We start from the raw sequence: 16,278 nt of genomic DNA on the forward strand, positions 1-16,278 counted from the left end.
CGAGTCTGCCCCAGGTCTGGGGAGTGGCCCATGCCCAGCTCTGTGGGTGGCTTTAGCTCAGGCCCAAGATGAGGCTGGGCCAATGACAACCCAAGAAGGATGAGCCTGCCAAAAGAGGGCCCCTCTCCAGCTCTTCAGGACAGAGATTTCTCTGGACATACAGGTTTTCCTAAGGAAAGAGAAAGCTTTGCTCAGCTCCAAAGAGCAAATCTCATCTTTTCGTCTGCTTTCTGCCAGATTCCTACCTGTCCTAGAAACTCCCTGGAGCCCACAAGGTAAACCATGCCTCCCCTTTTTCCCCTTCAGGTTCTCCCCTCCTGCAGAGAGCAGGGTATGTCAGCCCCTCAAGCACACACTTGGGCTGCAGGAGCACTATGTTGGAGGAGAGCCTGGATGGTCACCCGCCACTCTCCATGAGGGGTGCTTTTCCCTAGACCAAGTCCCACCCTTCAAGGGAAACTGAGACAAGGAAACCTTAGCTCTGGTCCATGTGACAAAGTGTAGAGTTTAAAACAGAAGCTTCTGAAACTGAGGTCAAATAGTTCATTCCCAGGCCTGCCTCAGTTTTTTTTGTTGTTGTTTTATTTTGAAATGACTGTAGATGTACAGGAAGTTGCAAAAAAATAGTACAGAAAGGTCCAGTGTATCCTTCACTCAATTTCACCCAATGATAACATCTTATATAACCATAACAAAGATCAGGCTGGGCACGGTGGCTCACGCCTGTAATCCCAGCACTTTGGGAGGCTGAGGTGGGTGGACTGCTTGAGGTCAGGAGTTCATGACCAGCCTGGCCAACATGGTGAAACCCTGTATGTACTAAAAATGCAAAAATTAGCTGGATGTGGCGGTGCACATCTGTAGTCCTGGCTACTCCGGAGGCTGAGGCAGGAGAATCACTTGAACCTGGGAGGTGGAGGTTGTAGTGAGCTGAAATCAAGCCACTGCACTCCAGCGTGGGCAACAGAGGGAGACTCCATCTCAAAAACAAACAAACAAACAATAAAACCACACATACACCATAATACAAGATCAAAACAAGACCTCAGGCTTTGAAATGAGGCGGAGGTTGTAGTGAACCAAGGTCGTGCCATTGCACTCCATCCTGGGCAACAAGAGCAAAACTCCATCTAAAAAAAAAAAAAAAAAAACTAATACAATGTAAATGCTGTGTAAATAGTTGTTATGCTGTATTGTTTTTTATTTGCATTACTTTACAGTTATATTATTTTATTGTTTTTTTTTAATATTTTTGATTTGGGGTTGGTTGAATCCATGGATGTGGAACCCACAGACACAGAGGGCCACTGGATATATGTGTGTGTATGTGTGTGTGCATGTGTGTGTATGTTGTATGTATATATATATATATAAAGCATTGAAGATCATACCCCCAAAATGTTAACACTGCCTATTGTTAGGCAGTGGAATTATTAGTGATTTTTATTTTCCCCCTGCATAGGGTTTATGCATTGAATATATATACCTATTATAATTTGTAAAAAATATTATCAGTTCCACCTCTTGCCTTGACTCAGCACCAACTAGGTTTCCATGAGCCTGCTAAAGTTTCCAGGGGAGGTGGAGGGACATTTGCAAATGGCACTGGAGGGGGTTCTACTGTCCTCAGGAACAGAGGAGATAGTGGGGTGTCCAGAGTTACCAGGATAGCAAAGGGCTGGCCCTGCAGGGCGGAGGGCCCTTACATATCATGGGAGAAAGGGGATTGCAATATAACCAGTGAGTTGTCCACGGTGGCCCAGGAGCAGGGAGCAGATAATCTGGTAACTGGTGAAATTCCAGAGCCAGGCTGAGGCCGGGTACTCTTCCCCACCCACTTCCTCGTTCCAGCTTCCTCACCATCTGCTCACCCATACCCAGGCCTCTCCACCTCAATCAGGAGCTCCTGTTGAGGGGCAGGGCTGCAATGTGCTTAGCTCTGTGCCTCCCTGAGCTCAGCACAGGGCCTGGCTGATCCAGTGTGGGATGGATGGATGGATGGATGGATGGATGGATGGATGGATGGATGAATGGATGGATGGATGGACGGATGGATGGATGGATGGATGGACGGATGGATGGATGGACAGACAGATGGATGGATGGATGTTCTCTCCCTTTCGCCCACCTCCCATCTCCATCTTCTGATCTTCCACCTCTTGGGGGCTCAGGTGCCTCTTCCTCCAGGAAGCCCTTGCTGAGTCCCCCAGGCCTCCACTGCACTCTGTGGTAACCAATTACTCATCTTAGTAGAGTCGGCCTGGTACTGAGATTATGGGACTCTGAGCTGGTTTCCATCAGTGCATGAACCTTAAAGTCAAGGTCAATGTCCTGATCAGCTCTGTTCTCCATTGAATCCCACAGTACCAAAGAGACACTCAATCTATACTATCAAAGGAAAGAAAGGAGCCTCTCTTCTCTCCCTGAGTGTGGCTCAAGATTCTGAAGTAGGGAGTGTTACTGGGGACGGGGAGACAGTTCCTATCTCCCCCACCCCTGCTAAGGGAAGAAGATTCATTGGCCCCAGGTTCATCATCTGCATCTCTGACTCCATCAGCTGGTTCTTTTTACTTGCTCCCAGTCATGGTCATGAGGGGATGGTGACTCAGCCCAATTCATCACCACAATGGAAAAACCCAGTCACCTGTCCTCCTGGCAGCAGGACTGGAGCTGCCTCTGTCTGTGGAAGGGCAGCAAGCCATATGTTTTCAAGGTCCTTTTGTCTTTCACCTGCTGAAAAATCAAAAATTTAAAGAATGGAGGAGTACCACTGGTTTACATTTACAGTGTGGTATGTATCTCAACGACGAGGGATCGTTGAGATCCCTGTGTTCCCTCCACGCCAGCCTCCAAGTCAAATGTCCATGTGCATCATCTCACAACAGTTTCAGAAGACCATTGTTATCTGAAGTGGTCACTGGTCACTCTTGGCCCCCAGCAGCTGACAAACCCTTTCTACAAGGCAGAGCCCACCTCCCACTAGAGAAACTGAAAATATCTTTCCTCAGCTTTGCTTACAGCTTTGCCAAAGTATATGACCTGGGCTCCTCCAATCAGACATCCTATTCTTTATTTACATTTATTTATTTATTGAGACAGAGTCTTGCTCTGTCACCCCGGCTGAAGTGCAGTGGTGCAATCTCATCTCACTGCAACCTCCGTCTCCCAGGTTCATGCGAGTCTCCTGCCTCAACCTCCTAAGTAGCTGGGACCACAGGCGTGTATCACCATGACTGGCTACTTTTTGTATTTTTTGTAGAGACGGGGTTTTGCCATGTTGCCCAGGCTGGTCTTGAACTCCTGGGCTCAAGCAATCTTCCTGCCTCAGCCTCCCAAAGGGCTGGGATTACAGGTGTGAGCCACTGCACCTGGGCATGTTCTGTTCTTGGTTGTTAATTAGAAACTAGTGGCACGAGGAAGCCAAGACCACACAGAATCCACTGTGGTGAGGACTGGGGAAGCAGCGGCTGAGGTCCTGGTGGCAGTGCCCAGTGACTACGTCCAGGGGTGGCACTGGCTGCAGCTTCTGTGCCAGGGGACTGCAGTGGTGGTTTTAACATCAGGCCAACACAGCAGTGTCAGGCCTGGCACCTGATATTCCAAGAGATGCCCACCCTCCTTTTTTTTTTTTTTTTCTTTTTCTTTTTTGAGACGGAGTCTTACTCTTTTGCCCAGGCTGGAGTGCAGTGGCAGGATCTCGGCTCACTGCAACCTCTGCCTCCTGGGTTCAATCAATTCTCCTGCCTCAGCCTCCCAAGCAGCTGGGATTATAGGCATGTGCCACCACACCCGGCTAATTTTTGTATTTTCTGTGAGGTTTCACCATGTTGGCCAGGCTGGTCTCGAACTCCTGACCTCAAGTGATCTGCCCGCCTCAGCCCCCCAAAGTGTTGGGATTACAGGCATCAGCCACCATGCCCGGCCTGTCCTCCTTTTAACAAAGCCTTTTTCTGCTTCAATTAGCCAGAGTAGGTCTCTATTTCTTGCAATTAAACACCCTGACTAGATATATCAGCCCGACTTTACAGATGAGAAGTGAAGGCTCATTTGAGATCTTCAGAAAGGTTATCTCATCTCCAACCTGGGTGCAGGCCAGTGATCTTCTGCCCATTTTACAAGGCAGTGACTTAGGAAGCATGTTTCAAGTAATCAGGAGCAAGGCTGGGGGGACACTTTCTTAGAGGCCTCCTGTCCCAGGCAACAGCTTGGCTCTCTGGACTGTTCTGCTTTCCACTGTTAATCCAACCTGCTCCCAAACATCACGCCTCCTCCCTAGGGTGCTGAAGATGAAGAGAGCCCAGTGGCACAAGGGACCCAGAGCTTGCCCTTCTGCTGACTCAGCAGTGACTCCTCTGCCTGTCATGACTGATGTTTCCAGAAGGGTCAGGGCCTCCTCAACCTGCTTCTTCCCTAAGCACCTTTGTTTGATGCAATAGCCCTGGGGACTCTCACAATTATGTTTCTTCATCATCTATTGTCTCCACTTTTATTTATTTATTTACGTATTTTTTAGACTCTATCACCCAGGCTGGAGTGCAGTGGCACGATCTCCGCTCACTGCAACCTCCGCCTCCTGGGTTCAAGTGATTCTCCTGCCTCAGCCTCCTGAGTAGCTAGGATTACAGGTATGTGCACCACACCCAGCTAATTTTTGTATTTTTAGTAGAGATGGGGTTTCATCATGTTGGCCAGGCTGGTCTTGAACTCCTGACCTCAGGCGATCCGCCCACCTCGGCTCCCAAAAGTGCTGGGATTACAGACATGAGCCACTGCTCCCGGCCCTATTGTCTTCACTTTTAGGAGTTCAAATCCACAACCTGACTCACTGGAATGCTCACAGGAGTTCATGAACTATCTGAGCTACATGGATAGTCTGCATGAGTTCAAGGCCACTGCAGACACCATGTTGCAGATAGGCGCGTCATAGTGTCAAAGCTCCCGTTAGGCAGCCTGCAGAACAGCCTAGGCCCCGCGAATTATGTCACTAGAACATCAACAATTAATTTTGTCCAACGACAAGGTCTGAAATGACTGAAAAGCGTAGGACTCAGGTAAGCCTGAAAGAATCCCTCATGCGATAATAACAATTTCATCATGAATAATAATAATGACCATTTATTGAACACTTAAACTTAAGTCATGTGTCTGGTACTATATTAAGCATTTTCTTTATATTCTGTTATTTAATCTTTATAGGAATCCTGGGGTCAGCATCATCCCAATTTCACAGAGTATGACATGAAGTCTCAGAGAGGGTAAGCAGCTTGCCAAACATTCCACAGCCAGGAAGCTGTAGGACCAGCCTGTGCTCCTAAGGACTGGCTCCTGGCTGCTATATATAGAACTAAGCCTGGTGGAGGTGTCAGAAATAGAGGTTCACTTCTGTCATCACCGACCTCCCTCCACACCTTTGCAAAGGAGGAAACTGAGAGGCAGGGATTTCCGCAAAGCAAGGAACCCAAACTGCTGCCTCCTGTGATTTATACACTGCACCCCAAGCTGTAGGGGTAACCCAAGGACAAAGCTGTAACCCAAGCGGGAACATATGCCCCATCTGGGGCCACCAAAATCTTACCAGCTTCCTCAGCTGGTGGATGGGTTAATTCACGGCCACAGCCCCCCGGAGCTGGGGGAAAGGAAAGCCCGGGCCTCTCCGCAAACCAGCCCAGAGAGAGGTCTGCGGAAGGGCCAGGAAGCCTGCAGGCCCCTCTGCACCCCCAACCCCACCGCCATCCTGGACCTCCAAGATGACCTGGTCCAACACAGTCCTGCAAGGAAAAGACTGGAACCCAGGGAGGAGCAGAGCCCCGCCCAAGGTCACTGGCCGAGCCTGAATAGAACCCGGTTCTCCAGGAGCCCTGTCTTGAGCTGTCTTGTCCAAATAAAATTTTTCAGGCCATCAGATTTCCATACTCCCTGGAGTAGGACTTCATCTGGGACCAAAGGAGGGCTGGTGAGGGGAGTGGCAGGAGGGAGGAGTGCCCCGGGGCCCCGAGCAGGATGAGCCTGAGGAAGACACGGGTCCCCATGTTCCCTTTCCCGCTCAGATAATGGAGGTGAATTGAGGGGAGCAGAGACCTCCCCACCTTCAGGGTGGGACCCTGAGGGCCCAGGACACCTTTGCTAGGGGATGTTCCTCCTCACTCCTGCACAAGTTCCTCAAGGACACCCTCGAGCTCCGAAAACGGGGGGAGGGGGACGACGCCCCAAAGGCCCCTGAGCCCCTGGTTCTTCCCGACCCTAAGGGCTTTTCTCCCTCGGTTCCCAGGCGGCGACGGCTGGTAGCGCGAAGCAGCAGGCGCGGGGGCGGTGGGGTGGGGATGTCTCTGCAGGTCTAAGGTTCCCCTTGGGAGTCTAAACAAAGACTAGGGCAGCACCGTCCCCTCCCCAGGGAACCCGACGCCGCGCGGCCACAGGGGGCCTGGAGGGGCGGGCAGGGCCTCGCAGCGCACCCAGCACAGTCCGCGCGGCGGAGCGGGTGAGAAGTGGGCGAAGGCGCGGATCGACCGGGGTGTCCCCCAGGCTCCGCGTCGCGGTCCCCGCTCGCCCTCCCGCCCGCCCACCGGGCGCCCCAGCCGCGCAGGAGGCGGAAGCCACGCGCGACGGACCGCGGTCCGTCCGGGACTAGCCCCAGGCCCGGCACCGCCCCGCGGGCCGAGCGCCCACACCCGCCAAACCCACGCGGGCACGCCCCCCGCGGCGCACCGCCCCCAGCCCGGCCTCCGCCCCGGCAGCCGTGGGCACGCGGAGGGGCTCCCGGCTGCCCGCACCTGCACCCGCGCGTCGGCGGCGCCGAAGTTCCGCTCCCCGCCTCCGCGTCTGTCTCGTCCGCATCTCCGCGGTGAGTCGGCGGCGCCCTCGCCCCTGCGCCCAGGGCCAGCTTCTCTCACCGCCGCGGCTGCTGCGCGCGCCCCCGCCCAACCCGGCCCAGCCCCGCGCACGACCCCAGCCCCACGCACGACCCCAGCCGCGCGAGTCCCGCACCGACTCGCTCCCGCCACATTTCGCCTCCGCGGGGGCGGCGCCCCCTCCTCCCCGCGGCTCCCGCTCTCTTTCCTCGCCTTCCCGGCAGCGCTAGGGACCCCCAGCCGCCGTCCGCGCCCCCCCACCGCGACGCCCGGAGGCGGCGGCGTCTCTTTGTTCGGGCAGCGGGCACGGGGGACCACCTCCCGCGGTGTCACCGCACCCACCCCGCGCCCTTCCTCCGCCTCCTGGAGTTCACCCGGACCAGGCGGCGGCGGGTGCCTTTTTGGGGGTGCGCGGCCATGCAATTGGTGGATTTTTTTAAACCGTTTTGGAGGGGGGAGCGCGGCGTTGGGGGCGGGAGAGTGCTCCTGGCTGTGAGCTGCTCCTCCCGCTTCGCTCCGCGCTCTCCTGCCGCTCCGCTCCGGGTCTCCCGCGCTCCTCTCCCCGGCTCGGCCGAGCGCGCTGCCCCGACGCCGCCACCCAGAGCCGGACCGCGCCGGGCGCCGAGATGAAGGTGCTGGGACACCGGCTGGAGCTGCTCACAGGTACCGCCCGCCTGCCCCGCAGCCGGCCGCCACTTTCCGAGTTGAAGCGGACTCCGGGCGCGGCGGCCGGGGACTGGGGCGGCTCGGGTCTGAGCAGGAAGGGATGCGGACCCCAACTAATTCCTAGTTTTGTGCTACCTGTTTGTGTGCGGAGCCCAGCCCCGGGAGAGGACTTGAGGTTGTGGCGGGTCCCTGGCGCCGGCGTCCGGGCTGCGGGAGCACCGGTCAGGGGGTGGCCCCATGGGGTCTCTGACCAGCGGAGCTCCGATCAGGACCCTGAAAGCTAGCTCAGGGCTCCTGCCCTCCAGTCAGTGTCGCTTGTCCCCTAAGAAAGGATCCGTGGGCTTCTGGCAGTACCCGCGCCATGGACCTCTTATTTCTGCCCCTTTTGACAATCTGAGGCGTCTTTCTCTGGGGGGAGAAGTTTCTTGCTGGGAGTGGAGGCCAAGTGGCCTGAGAAGTGGGAAGCCAGATTGGACCCTACTGACTGGGGACCCTCAGCCTTGGGGACCGTCTGGAGAAGTGATCAGTTGCCTTGCTGGAAACTCACATCCAGGGGGCAGTGGCTGGAGAGCAAGAGCGAACGGTCAGGAAGAGGAGGTGGGAAAGGGAGCAGGGACGGGGGGAGGATTCGAGGAGTGACTTCTGTGTTCTCCCCGGTGTGGAGAGACCCAGACAGGAGGAAAGGAAAGCATCCCGGTTTCCTCCAGCTCTGGGACTTACAGGTGCTCCATCCGTGTATGTCAGATGAGCACAGATTCCAGTAAGTGTCCTCCGACACCTGGGGGAGGGGGCTGATCACTGCCTTCGAGGACCTTAATGTCTGATGAGGGAGCAGAGCCCCGGAGCCCTGTTACAAGGCTGGAAGGGGCAGCCATCTGTGGGTGCACTCAGGAAACAGGGTGGAATCCGAGTCGGGGGCAGCTTTTGAAGACCTCGAAAAACAATTTCTGTTAATGAAGAAGGAGGTGGCATTATGGGTTCAGGATCAAGAGAATGGCCCATTCTCTGGGGTGTGAGAGAGGCTTGACTGCGGAGAGGTATGGAGGCTGAATGGCCTGGAATGTGCGTGTGTGTTGCGGGGGAGGGGGCTAGAAGGTGGGGGTGGGGTACGTTGGGTGAGGTTTTATTAAATCGGCAGTAGCAGGCCAGGCGCAGTGGCTCATGCCTGTAATCCCAGCACTTTGTGAGGCCGAGGCCAGAGGATCGCTTAAGGCCAGGAGTTCAAGACCAGCCTGGGTAACATAGCGAGACCCCATCTTTACAAAAAAAATAAATAAATAAATCAGCAATAGCTCGTGACAGACTTGTAGAGAATGAAAGGTGGAAGCTGTTCCTGGGACACTGGAAACTGGCTGGGTGCTCAGAAGTTCCAGCGCTGAGCCCAGTTAGCCACAGGGCTGGCACCCCCTCCAATCCCTTGCCAACTTTTTCTTTGTGGAGCTCACCTGAGGCAGGCCCAGCTCACCCACCTTGGAAGGGAACCGCGAAGGCCACTGAACTTGTTAATCCCCTGGAGGGAAGGCTTGCGGTTCCATGGGTTTTTTGTTTGTTTGTTTTGTTTTGAGATGCAGTCCCACTCTGTCGCCCAGGCTGGAGTGCAGTGGCACAGTCTCGGCTCCCTGCAGCCTCCGTCTCCCAGGATCAAGGGATTCTCGTGCCTCAGCTTCTCAAGTAGCTGGGATTACAGGCACGCGCCACCATGCATGGATAATTTTTGTATTCTTAGTAGAGATGGGTTTCACCATGTTGGCCAGGCTGGTCTCAAACTTCTGACCTCAAGTGATCCACCTGCCCCTGCCTCCTAAAGTGCTGGGATTACAGGCGTGAGCCACCGCGCCCAGCCCCCACCATGGGTTTTTAGAGCCCTGCATGGTGAACAGATCTCCTGGTTCCTCTCTTCCCCCCCTCTTCCTGCCCCCAAAGGGCCTGGATGAGAAATGCTCACAGGAGACATGTGTGGGGGGCTCAAGCAGGGGTCTAGGCTTTGGAGACCCCATGCACTGTTCTCTCATCTCCTGGATAGAGGAGTCAGGACCCCTCTTCCCCCACCAGATGGGTTCACCAGATTCTGGCAGACTTTCTAAGTCCCTGGCCAGGGTGAATGAGGCCCCTCTCAGTTACTGTCATCAGTCACAGGCTCCGCTCCCATTGCACCTGCAACCTGGCCCTGGGAGACAGTCCATCCCCTCTGTTGCTATTTTGTGGTCTTCACAGCCTTCCCTCTCTGTCCTCTTCCTTTTCTCACAGATCGGGATTCTAACTCCAACCCCATCAGTAGCCAGCTGTGTGACTCAGACAGGTTGCTTAACTTCTCAGACTTCAGCCCTCTCATCTTAAAGATGGAACTGTTGGCCCCTGTCTCTAAGAGATGGTGTGAGGCTTGCTGAGATAGTGTAGGTGACACACGTGGTTGGGACCTAGACCCTGGTGGGCACCTCTTGGGCCCCACCTGTCCTGGCTGGTTGGCACCTAGAGCATTTGGATCTGCCCCCACCCTCCTTTATCCCTGCTCTCCTGCGTCTGTGAGATTTGACCCATCTCCCCCATTGGATAACAAGCAGGTCACAGTCCGGGAGCACAGCACACAGCAAATGCTCAAGGGTTGCTGACTGAGGCTAGGCTCACACAGCCCGCTCGGCATCTGTGTCTCCAGGATAATTCTGGAGAGGCCTCTAACTCCTTGCCCCAACATCAGCCTTAGGAAATTTTTACTGAATTTTAAAAACTCATGTTGAAGGCTGGGCACAGTGGCTCACATCTGTAATTCCAGCACTTTGGGAGGCCAAGGCGGGCAGATCACTGAGGTCAGGAGTTCAAAACCAGCCTGGCCAACATGGTGAAACCCCCATCTCTACTAAAAATACAAAATCAGCTGGGTGTGGTGGCACACACCTGTAGTCCCAGCTACTTGGGGGGCTGAGGCAGGAGAATCACTTGGACCTGGGAGAGGGAGGTTGCAGTGAGCCAAGATCGCACTACTGCAGTCCAGCCTATGCAACAGAGCAAGACTCTGTCTCAAAAAAAAAAAAAAACCTCATATTGATTTAGTTCTGTATACTTTTCACATTCTCCTATTTTATTATCTTGCCTGTCTTGCCAGTGAAGTCAGTGACTTCCTCACGTTCCTATTTCTCAGAAGAGGCAGCACTGGATTCAGAACCCAGCCCTGAGCCGGGAGTTGTCCCATATGGCATTCTAACTGCCTGGCTTTGGGACAGTCTAATAGCCGTTTCACACTTCATTTTCCTCACCTGTAAAATGGGGTCATCGTGGTGCCTACCTGGCTGGGATCTTTGGAGTACTAGGTGTGTGAGTGTGTGCAAGACGTCGAGTGCAGCTTCTGGCAGGTGGACAGTAGATGACAGTCATGGAGCTGGTGTCCTCAGGCCGCCTCCCCAGTGCACTCCATCACTGTGCTGGAGGCTCGTTCTCCTCGCACTGTGCTCCAGTTTCCAGATTCCCTCCCTGCAGGGTGTTCCAGTTCTTTCACTGGGTTCTCACAACAGTCCAGGCCTCTCTGAGATGTGTGTCTGGGGGACCCTACTTAGGTCTCAGGTTCCTGTGAGTCAGGCATGGCCTCAGGGGGTGGGGCCCTTCCAGCCAGACACCCACAGCTCTGACATCGCGGGGAAGGCCAGGTGCCCCCTCACATATGGGACTAGAAGGAGACCCATGGGTTGTCATGCCCAAATCCAGCATGTCTTTTTGTTCTGGAGAGAAGAGGAGGCTGTTGGGGTCCTTCTGGAGGCTTCATAAATCATGAATGCTTGTCGAGGCCATTTCCAGGCCCCTCAGTGGGATCTTGCTGCAACAGGGACAAGGAAGGCAGGGGTTTTGGAATCAGAGGATGTGAATTTTGGGGTCTCCTCTCTGCTTCTCAGCTCCTGGGCAAATTCTTACCTTCTTTCAGCCTCAGTCTTATCAGTAAAATGGGAATAATAGCCCTCATTAACAGTGTGAAGCCAGAGCAGTTGTCTCATGCCTGTAATCCCAGCACTCTGGGAGGCCCAGATGGGTGGATCACCTGAGGTCAGGCGTTCTAGACTAGCCTGGTCAACATGGCGAAACCCCGTCTCTACCAAAAATACAAAAATGAACCAGGCTTGGTGGTGTGTGCCTGTAGTCCCAGCTACTGGGAAGGCTGAGGCAGGAGAATTGCTTGAACCTGAGATTTGGAGGTTACAGTGAGCTGAGATTGCACCACTGCCCTCCAGCCTGGGCAATAGAGTGAGTCTCAAAAATATATATATTGTGGGGAGCCAAGATGATACTTGTGAGGGAGCCCAGGACACCGTCACACCTGCACACAAGCTCATTACAATTCTCAGAGGGCAGATTCCTGGTGCCTTTGGTAGCCGGATGATTTTTTTATTTTTTAGTGTGATATGTGAAAGTGGGACACTGGTCTTTTTGCAAGTAGGAAGGCAATTGTTTCTGCACATTGGCACTTGAGCAATATGTTTCCAAAACGGTTCAGAGTCAGAGCTCTAAAATGGCAGATTTGGGCTCTGAAATGGTCCCTGGGGAGCCTCAGTAGTGGATCTTGGAAATTTTTAAAAATATACTTGATGTGTGATTAAGAAACAAAAGTTTTACCAGTTGTTTAGAATTTTGGTTTCATTTGAATACATGGAATATCTAGCCCCAGTCAATTTTATAGATGATTTTAGTGTTTGTTGGCAGATGTGATGACCCACATTTTACATATGGGGGAAACTGAGGCATAGGTTGGCCCCAGGAGGCTGAAAGCAGGACCCTGAATCCTCATTTCCAGTTCATCTGCTTCTCTGCGGTGCTGTAATGTTAATATGGGGGCACATACATGGTTTAGTAAGGAAGCATGGTCCCTTGGAGGAGAGGGGAGACATGAGGGTCATTGGGTGTGCCCAGGGAGGGTGGGCATGGGGAGAGGGGCATGCTGTTCCGCTGGGTAGAAGATTTTAAAGGGCAAGTTGGCAATGATATATCAATAGCTTAAAAATATGTGTGATCTCTGACTCAGCAGTTGAATTTTTAGGAACAAATAAAGATGTGTGCAAAGGTGTTTATTCAAGGATAGTTATCCCTTCATTGTTTATAGAAGCAAAAAAGCAAAAAAAAAAAAAAAAAAAAGGAAACAACCTAAATGCCTAACAGTAGAGCAGTACTGCATTCATACCAGAGAACCCCAGGTAGCTACGAATTATACTGCGAAAGGTTATTCATCCATCTGAACAGATGTCCCCTTAAATAGTGTAATACTAGTGGTGATGACAGCTCACACGTATATGGCATTTGCTGTGTGCCAGGCACAGTCTTAACCACATGCTATATGTTAACTCATCATCATAACAGCCCTAGGAGGTGTGTGCTATCATTTCTTCTTTTTTACAAATAGGTAAAATTAAGGCACAGATAGATTAAGTAGCTTGCCAAAGAGCACACAGATGGTGAGTGGCTGGCTGGAATTTGAACCAGAATGTCTTGACTCCAGAGTCCAACAGATGTTTCAAAACATATTTTTTGTTAGTTTGTGTTAGAAGCATTCTCTTTCCGTGTCTAGATGAGCATTGGAAAATGAATAAAAGGGTATACACAACACATTAACAGTGGCTTCTATTAACAGGATTGCATGTGGTTTTTACTTTCTTCTTTTTGGTCTTCTGTTTTTCTCAGTGAATGTGTGTTACAAGAAATTCAAATTCTGTTTTTAAAAACGAAAAAATTCTCCTCTGAAGGCTAATTTTTTAAAAAAACTAAAAATTAATGCAAAGCACTAGATGCTGACAAAAACCAATCCTGTGGGGATTCTGAAGATGAGCTGGAGTCCAGTGGACAGAGAGGAAAAGGCCAGGAGGAGGAGTGGTTCAAGGTGGATGCGAAGTTGGCTTTCCTAAAAGTCTAAGGAGGAGGAACCAGCAAAGTGAAAAATAGAGGCAAACGTGGAGCCATGGGAACCTTGGAAAGAGGGTGTGTTGGGCTGAATAATAGCCCCCAAAGATATCCTAATCGCTAGAACCTGTAAATGTTACCTGATGTGGCAAAAGAGATTTTGCAGTCATGATTGAGGATCTTGAGTTGGAGCTGTTTTCCAGAATTATCCAGGTGGGCTGTAAGTGCAACCACATGTGTCTTTATAAGAGGGAAGCAGGACTGGGTGCGGTGGCTCACACCTGTAATCCTAGCACTTTGGGAGGCTGAGGCGGGTGGATCACCTGAGGTCAGGAGTTCAAGACTAGCCTGGCCAACATGGCAAAACCCCGTCTCTGATAAAAATACAAAAATTAGCCAGGCATGGTGGTGCGTGCCTATAATCCCAGCTACTAAGGGGGCTGAGGCAGGAGGATCGCTTGAACCTGGGAGGCAGAGGTTGCAGTGAGCCGAGATTGTGCCACTGCACTCCAGCCTGAGCAAGACACCATCTCAAAAAAAAAAAAAGAGGGAAGCAGGGGATGTTCAAAAACAGAAGAACAGGCGATATGATTGCTTCAGCAATAAGCTCTGCTGTTGGACTTGGAAGGTGGAGGAAGGGGCTACCAGCCAAGGAATGCAGCTCTGAAAGCTGGAAAAGGCAGGGGAACAGATTCTCCCCAGAACACCCGGAGGGAGCCAGCTTACCAACATGTTAATTTCAGCCCAGAGAAATTGATTTTGGCCCTCTGACCTCCAGAACTATAAGAGAATGAATGTGTGTTGCTTTTTTTTTTTTTTTTTTTTTGAGACAGGGTGTTACTCTGTTGTCCAGGCTGGAGGGCAGTGTGGCATGATCTCGGCGTGAATGTGTGCTGCTTTAAGCCACCAATTTTGTGGTGATTTATAACAGCAGCCACAGGAAACCAGCAGGGTGTGTGCAGATCAGACTCAGGCCTTGGCCTGCACTGAGAACAGCACCATGGGTTGGAGTCTGCAAGCCTCGTTCTGATCACTCTGGCTGTGTGACCTTGACCTGAGCCTGGCTTTGCCCCCAGGGTAGTCGCGGGATCAGCTGGGAGAACACCATGACACTGTTATGTAAACTGAAGAGTATCACACAAACCTAAGTGGGATGAGCATTTCTACCCAGCCTAGCATAAACCTGGTCTCCTCACAGCCAGGAAAGCTCTCATAATACACCACCCCCTCCCCGCCTCTTAATCCTCAGTGCTTTAGCTTCCAAACCGCAGGTGGAATGTATCTGCCAGCCAGAGTGATCAGGTGTCTTAAGCCCCATAACAAATACCCCTGGGGATCTAGATGCTGCTTCAGTTCACCTGTTGGTGGGGTGGTCGGGCAGGTGCTGTGTGCCTGCTGATAGGTCCCATCCTAGGCAGTGAGATGGGGAAGGTGGGACCCCAGCCTCTTTGGAGGGGACAGAGGGATTATTTCTGGGATGTCTTCTCCCCAGAGTGTGTGAGTGTGTGTGTGTGTGTGTGTGAGAGAGAGAGAGCAGGGAGTGGAAGAGTCCCATAACCAAGTCCAGGGTTTGCAGTCCCTAAGATCATACTCTGTGCACCCCAAATTGTTTCCTGACAGCTCTAGGGGTGCCAGAAATGGCTTTTAACAATATTGGCCTCTTGGTGTTCTGGAGGATAAATGTGCTGTTGGGGCCTGGGCTCTGGGATAGGGAGAAGGAAGCCAGCGGGCTCCTCTTTAAGTTTTTGGAAGAGCTCTCGCACCAGCCTTTGCCTCATCCATAAAGGAAGTGTGCTCGGCCTACTGCTCCCAAAGCCCTTACCAGCTGCAGAGTATTCACTCTGTGCTTGGCCTATGCGGACGGAGCAGAGGAGCAGTTATCAGAGATGACCCAGAGGTCCCCTGCAACCCACAACCCAAGGTGAGCACCCAGGAGGATGACCAGGATGGCCTGGGGGTGCTTTTCCCCATCACAGCTTAGGGTCCATCTCTGAAAGTGCCTAGGTTGGGAAAGGCCGAATTACCCTGGAGTGGAGCATGGTGTTGCCATTCGAGTGTGGTGGGAAAGGCCTGCCATTAAGCACGTAGGGCCCTCTGACTCTGCACTGGGGCCCGGCTGCCTGTGTGTGATTGCCAAAGGGAGAGGCGGGATGCTGGCTTCACCCGACCCCCCGGGACCACGCAGGAGAGAATAACTTAGAAGTTACGTTAGGTCTCTTGGGTGCAAGTGACGGAAACTGAACTCAGACTGATACAAAGAGAGGAAGATGGGGTGTCCCTGGCCAGCACAGTGGACACAGGGCCATCAGCCTCTGTCTCTCTCTTCCTCATTCCTACTAGTTTGGTTCTCTGGATTGGTTGAGCTCTAAGGCCCTTCCTCGCAAGGGCAGTGTGGTTGGCTCACAGACCGTCCTCCTGAAAACCCCATTGCTGGGGAAGAGCTTCCCCTCTCCAAGGATTCCAGTAAAGGCCTTCGAGACCGGGGCCAGGGCTCGGTCCACTTGGTTTCCAGGCCACCCAACCCCTCTGTCTCCTGCCTCAGTGGCTTCTCATTGGCTTTGCTGCTTTCTTCTCATTGTCTTCTTCTGGGGCTCAGTGCTGGGACATCTTCTTCCCTGTCCTCATTCACTCCCTAGATGACCTCATCTAGTCTCTCGATGGTGATATCTTTGAAGTGACTCCTCCCAAGGTTCTGAAGTACAAATTGTTTTCTAAAAACTGTATTATGTATTATCCTTCCCTCCCTTCCCCTCCGTTCCTCCTCCTCCTTCCTCCCTTTCTCTTCCCTTCATTTCTTTCTTTAGAAAGACAGGGTCTTACTTCGTTGCCCAGGCTGGAGTACAGTTGCCTGATCATAGCTCACTGCAGCGTCGCCCTCCTGGGCTCAAGCAAT

General features: G+C 52.6%; 1 protein-coding gene and 2 long non-coding RNA genes across 19 annotated transcripts in view; 2 read left to right on the top strand and 1 right to left on the bottom strand.

Moving 5' to 3' along the window:
• The window catches only part of LOC129016139 (uncharacterized), a 43,806-nt gene extending 37,990 nt beyond the window's left edge, over positions 1-5,816 (top strand). Inside the window, exon 3 of the long non-coding RNA XR_008494735.2 lies at positions 5,197-5,816. This is a non-coding gene — a long non-coding RNA (uncharacterized LOC129016139). The remainder of the gene's footprint in view (positions 1-5,196) is intronic.
• On the bottom strand, positions 613-6,860 carry LOC134738539 (uncharacterized). 2 transcript variants are annotated; one of them, XR_010124292.1, is made up of 3 exons: positions 6,771-6,860; positions 2,645-2,733; positions 613-980 (listed from the first exon to the last, which is right to left on the bottom strand). It is a non-coding gene; the product is annotated as an uncharacterized LOC134738539 (long non-coding RNA). The 2 variants fall into 2 exon arrangements; XR_010124291.1 differs by having other exon boundaries at positions 2,645-2,730; positions 6,771-6,858.
• Positions 6,673-16,278, top strand: part of NDRG4 (NDRG family member 4) — a 50,087-nt gene continuing 40,481 nt past the window's right edge. For 2 of the 16 annotated variants that reach the window (XM_054455133.2, XM_054455138.1), the window contains exon 1: positions 6,706-6,841. Coding sequence is in view for 10 of the 16 variants with exons in the window: in XM_054455135.2 (XP_054311110.1) it covers positions 7,475-7,511 (37 nt within the window). In the remaining 6 variants the exon portion in view is untranslated. Of the gene's footprint in view, positions 7,512-8,118; positions 8,275-16,278 lie in introns of those variants that run through there. The other 14 variants (XM_054455131.1, XM_054455136.1, XM_054455124.2 and 11 more) reach the window with 10 other exon arrangements.

Source organism: Pongo pygmaeus, chromosome 18, assembly GCF_028885625.2.
Source record: "Pongo pygmaeus isolate AG05252 chromosome 18, NHGRI_mPonPyg2-v2.0_pri, whole genome shotgun sequence".
In the NCBI taxonomy this organism is placed as follows: domain Eukaryota; kingdom Metazoa; phylum Chordata; class Mammalia; order Primates; family Hominidae; genus Pongo; species Pongo pygmaeus.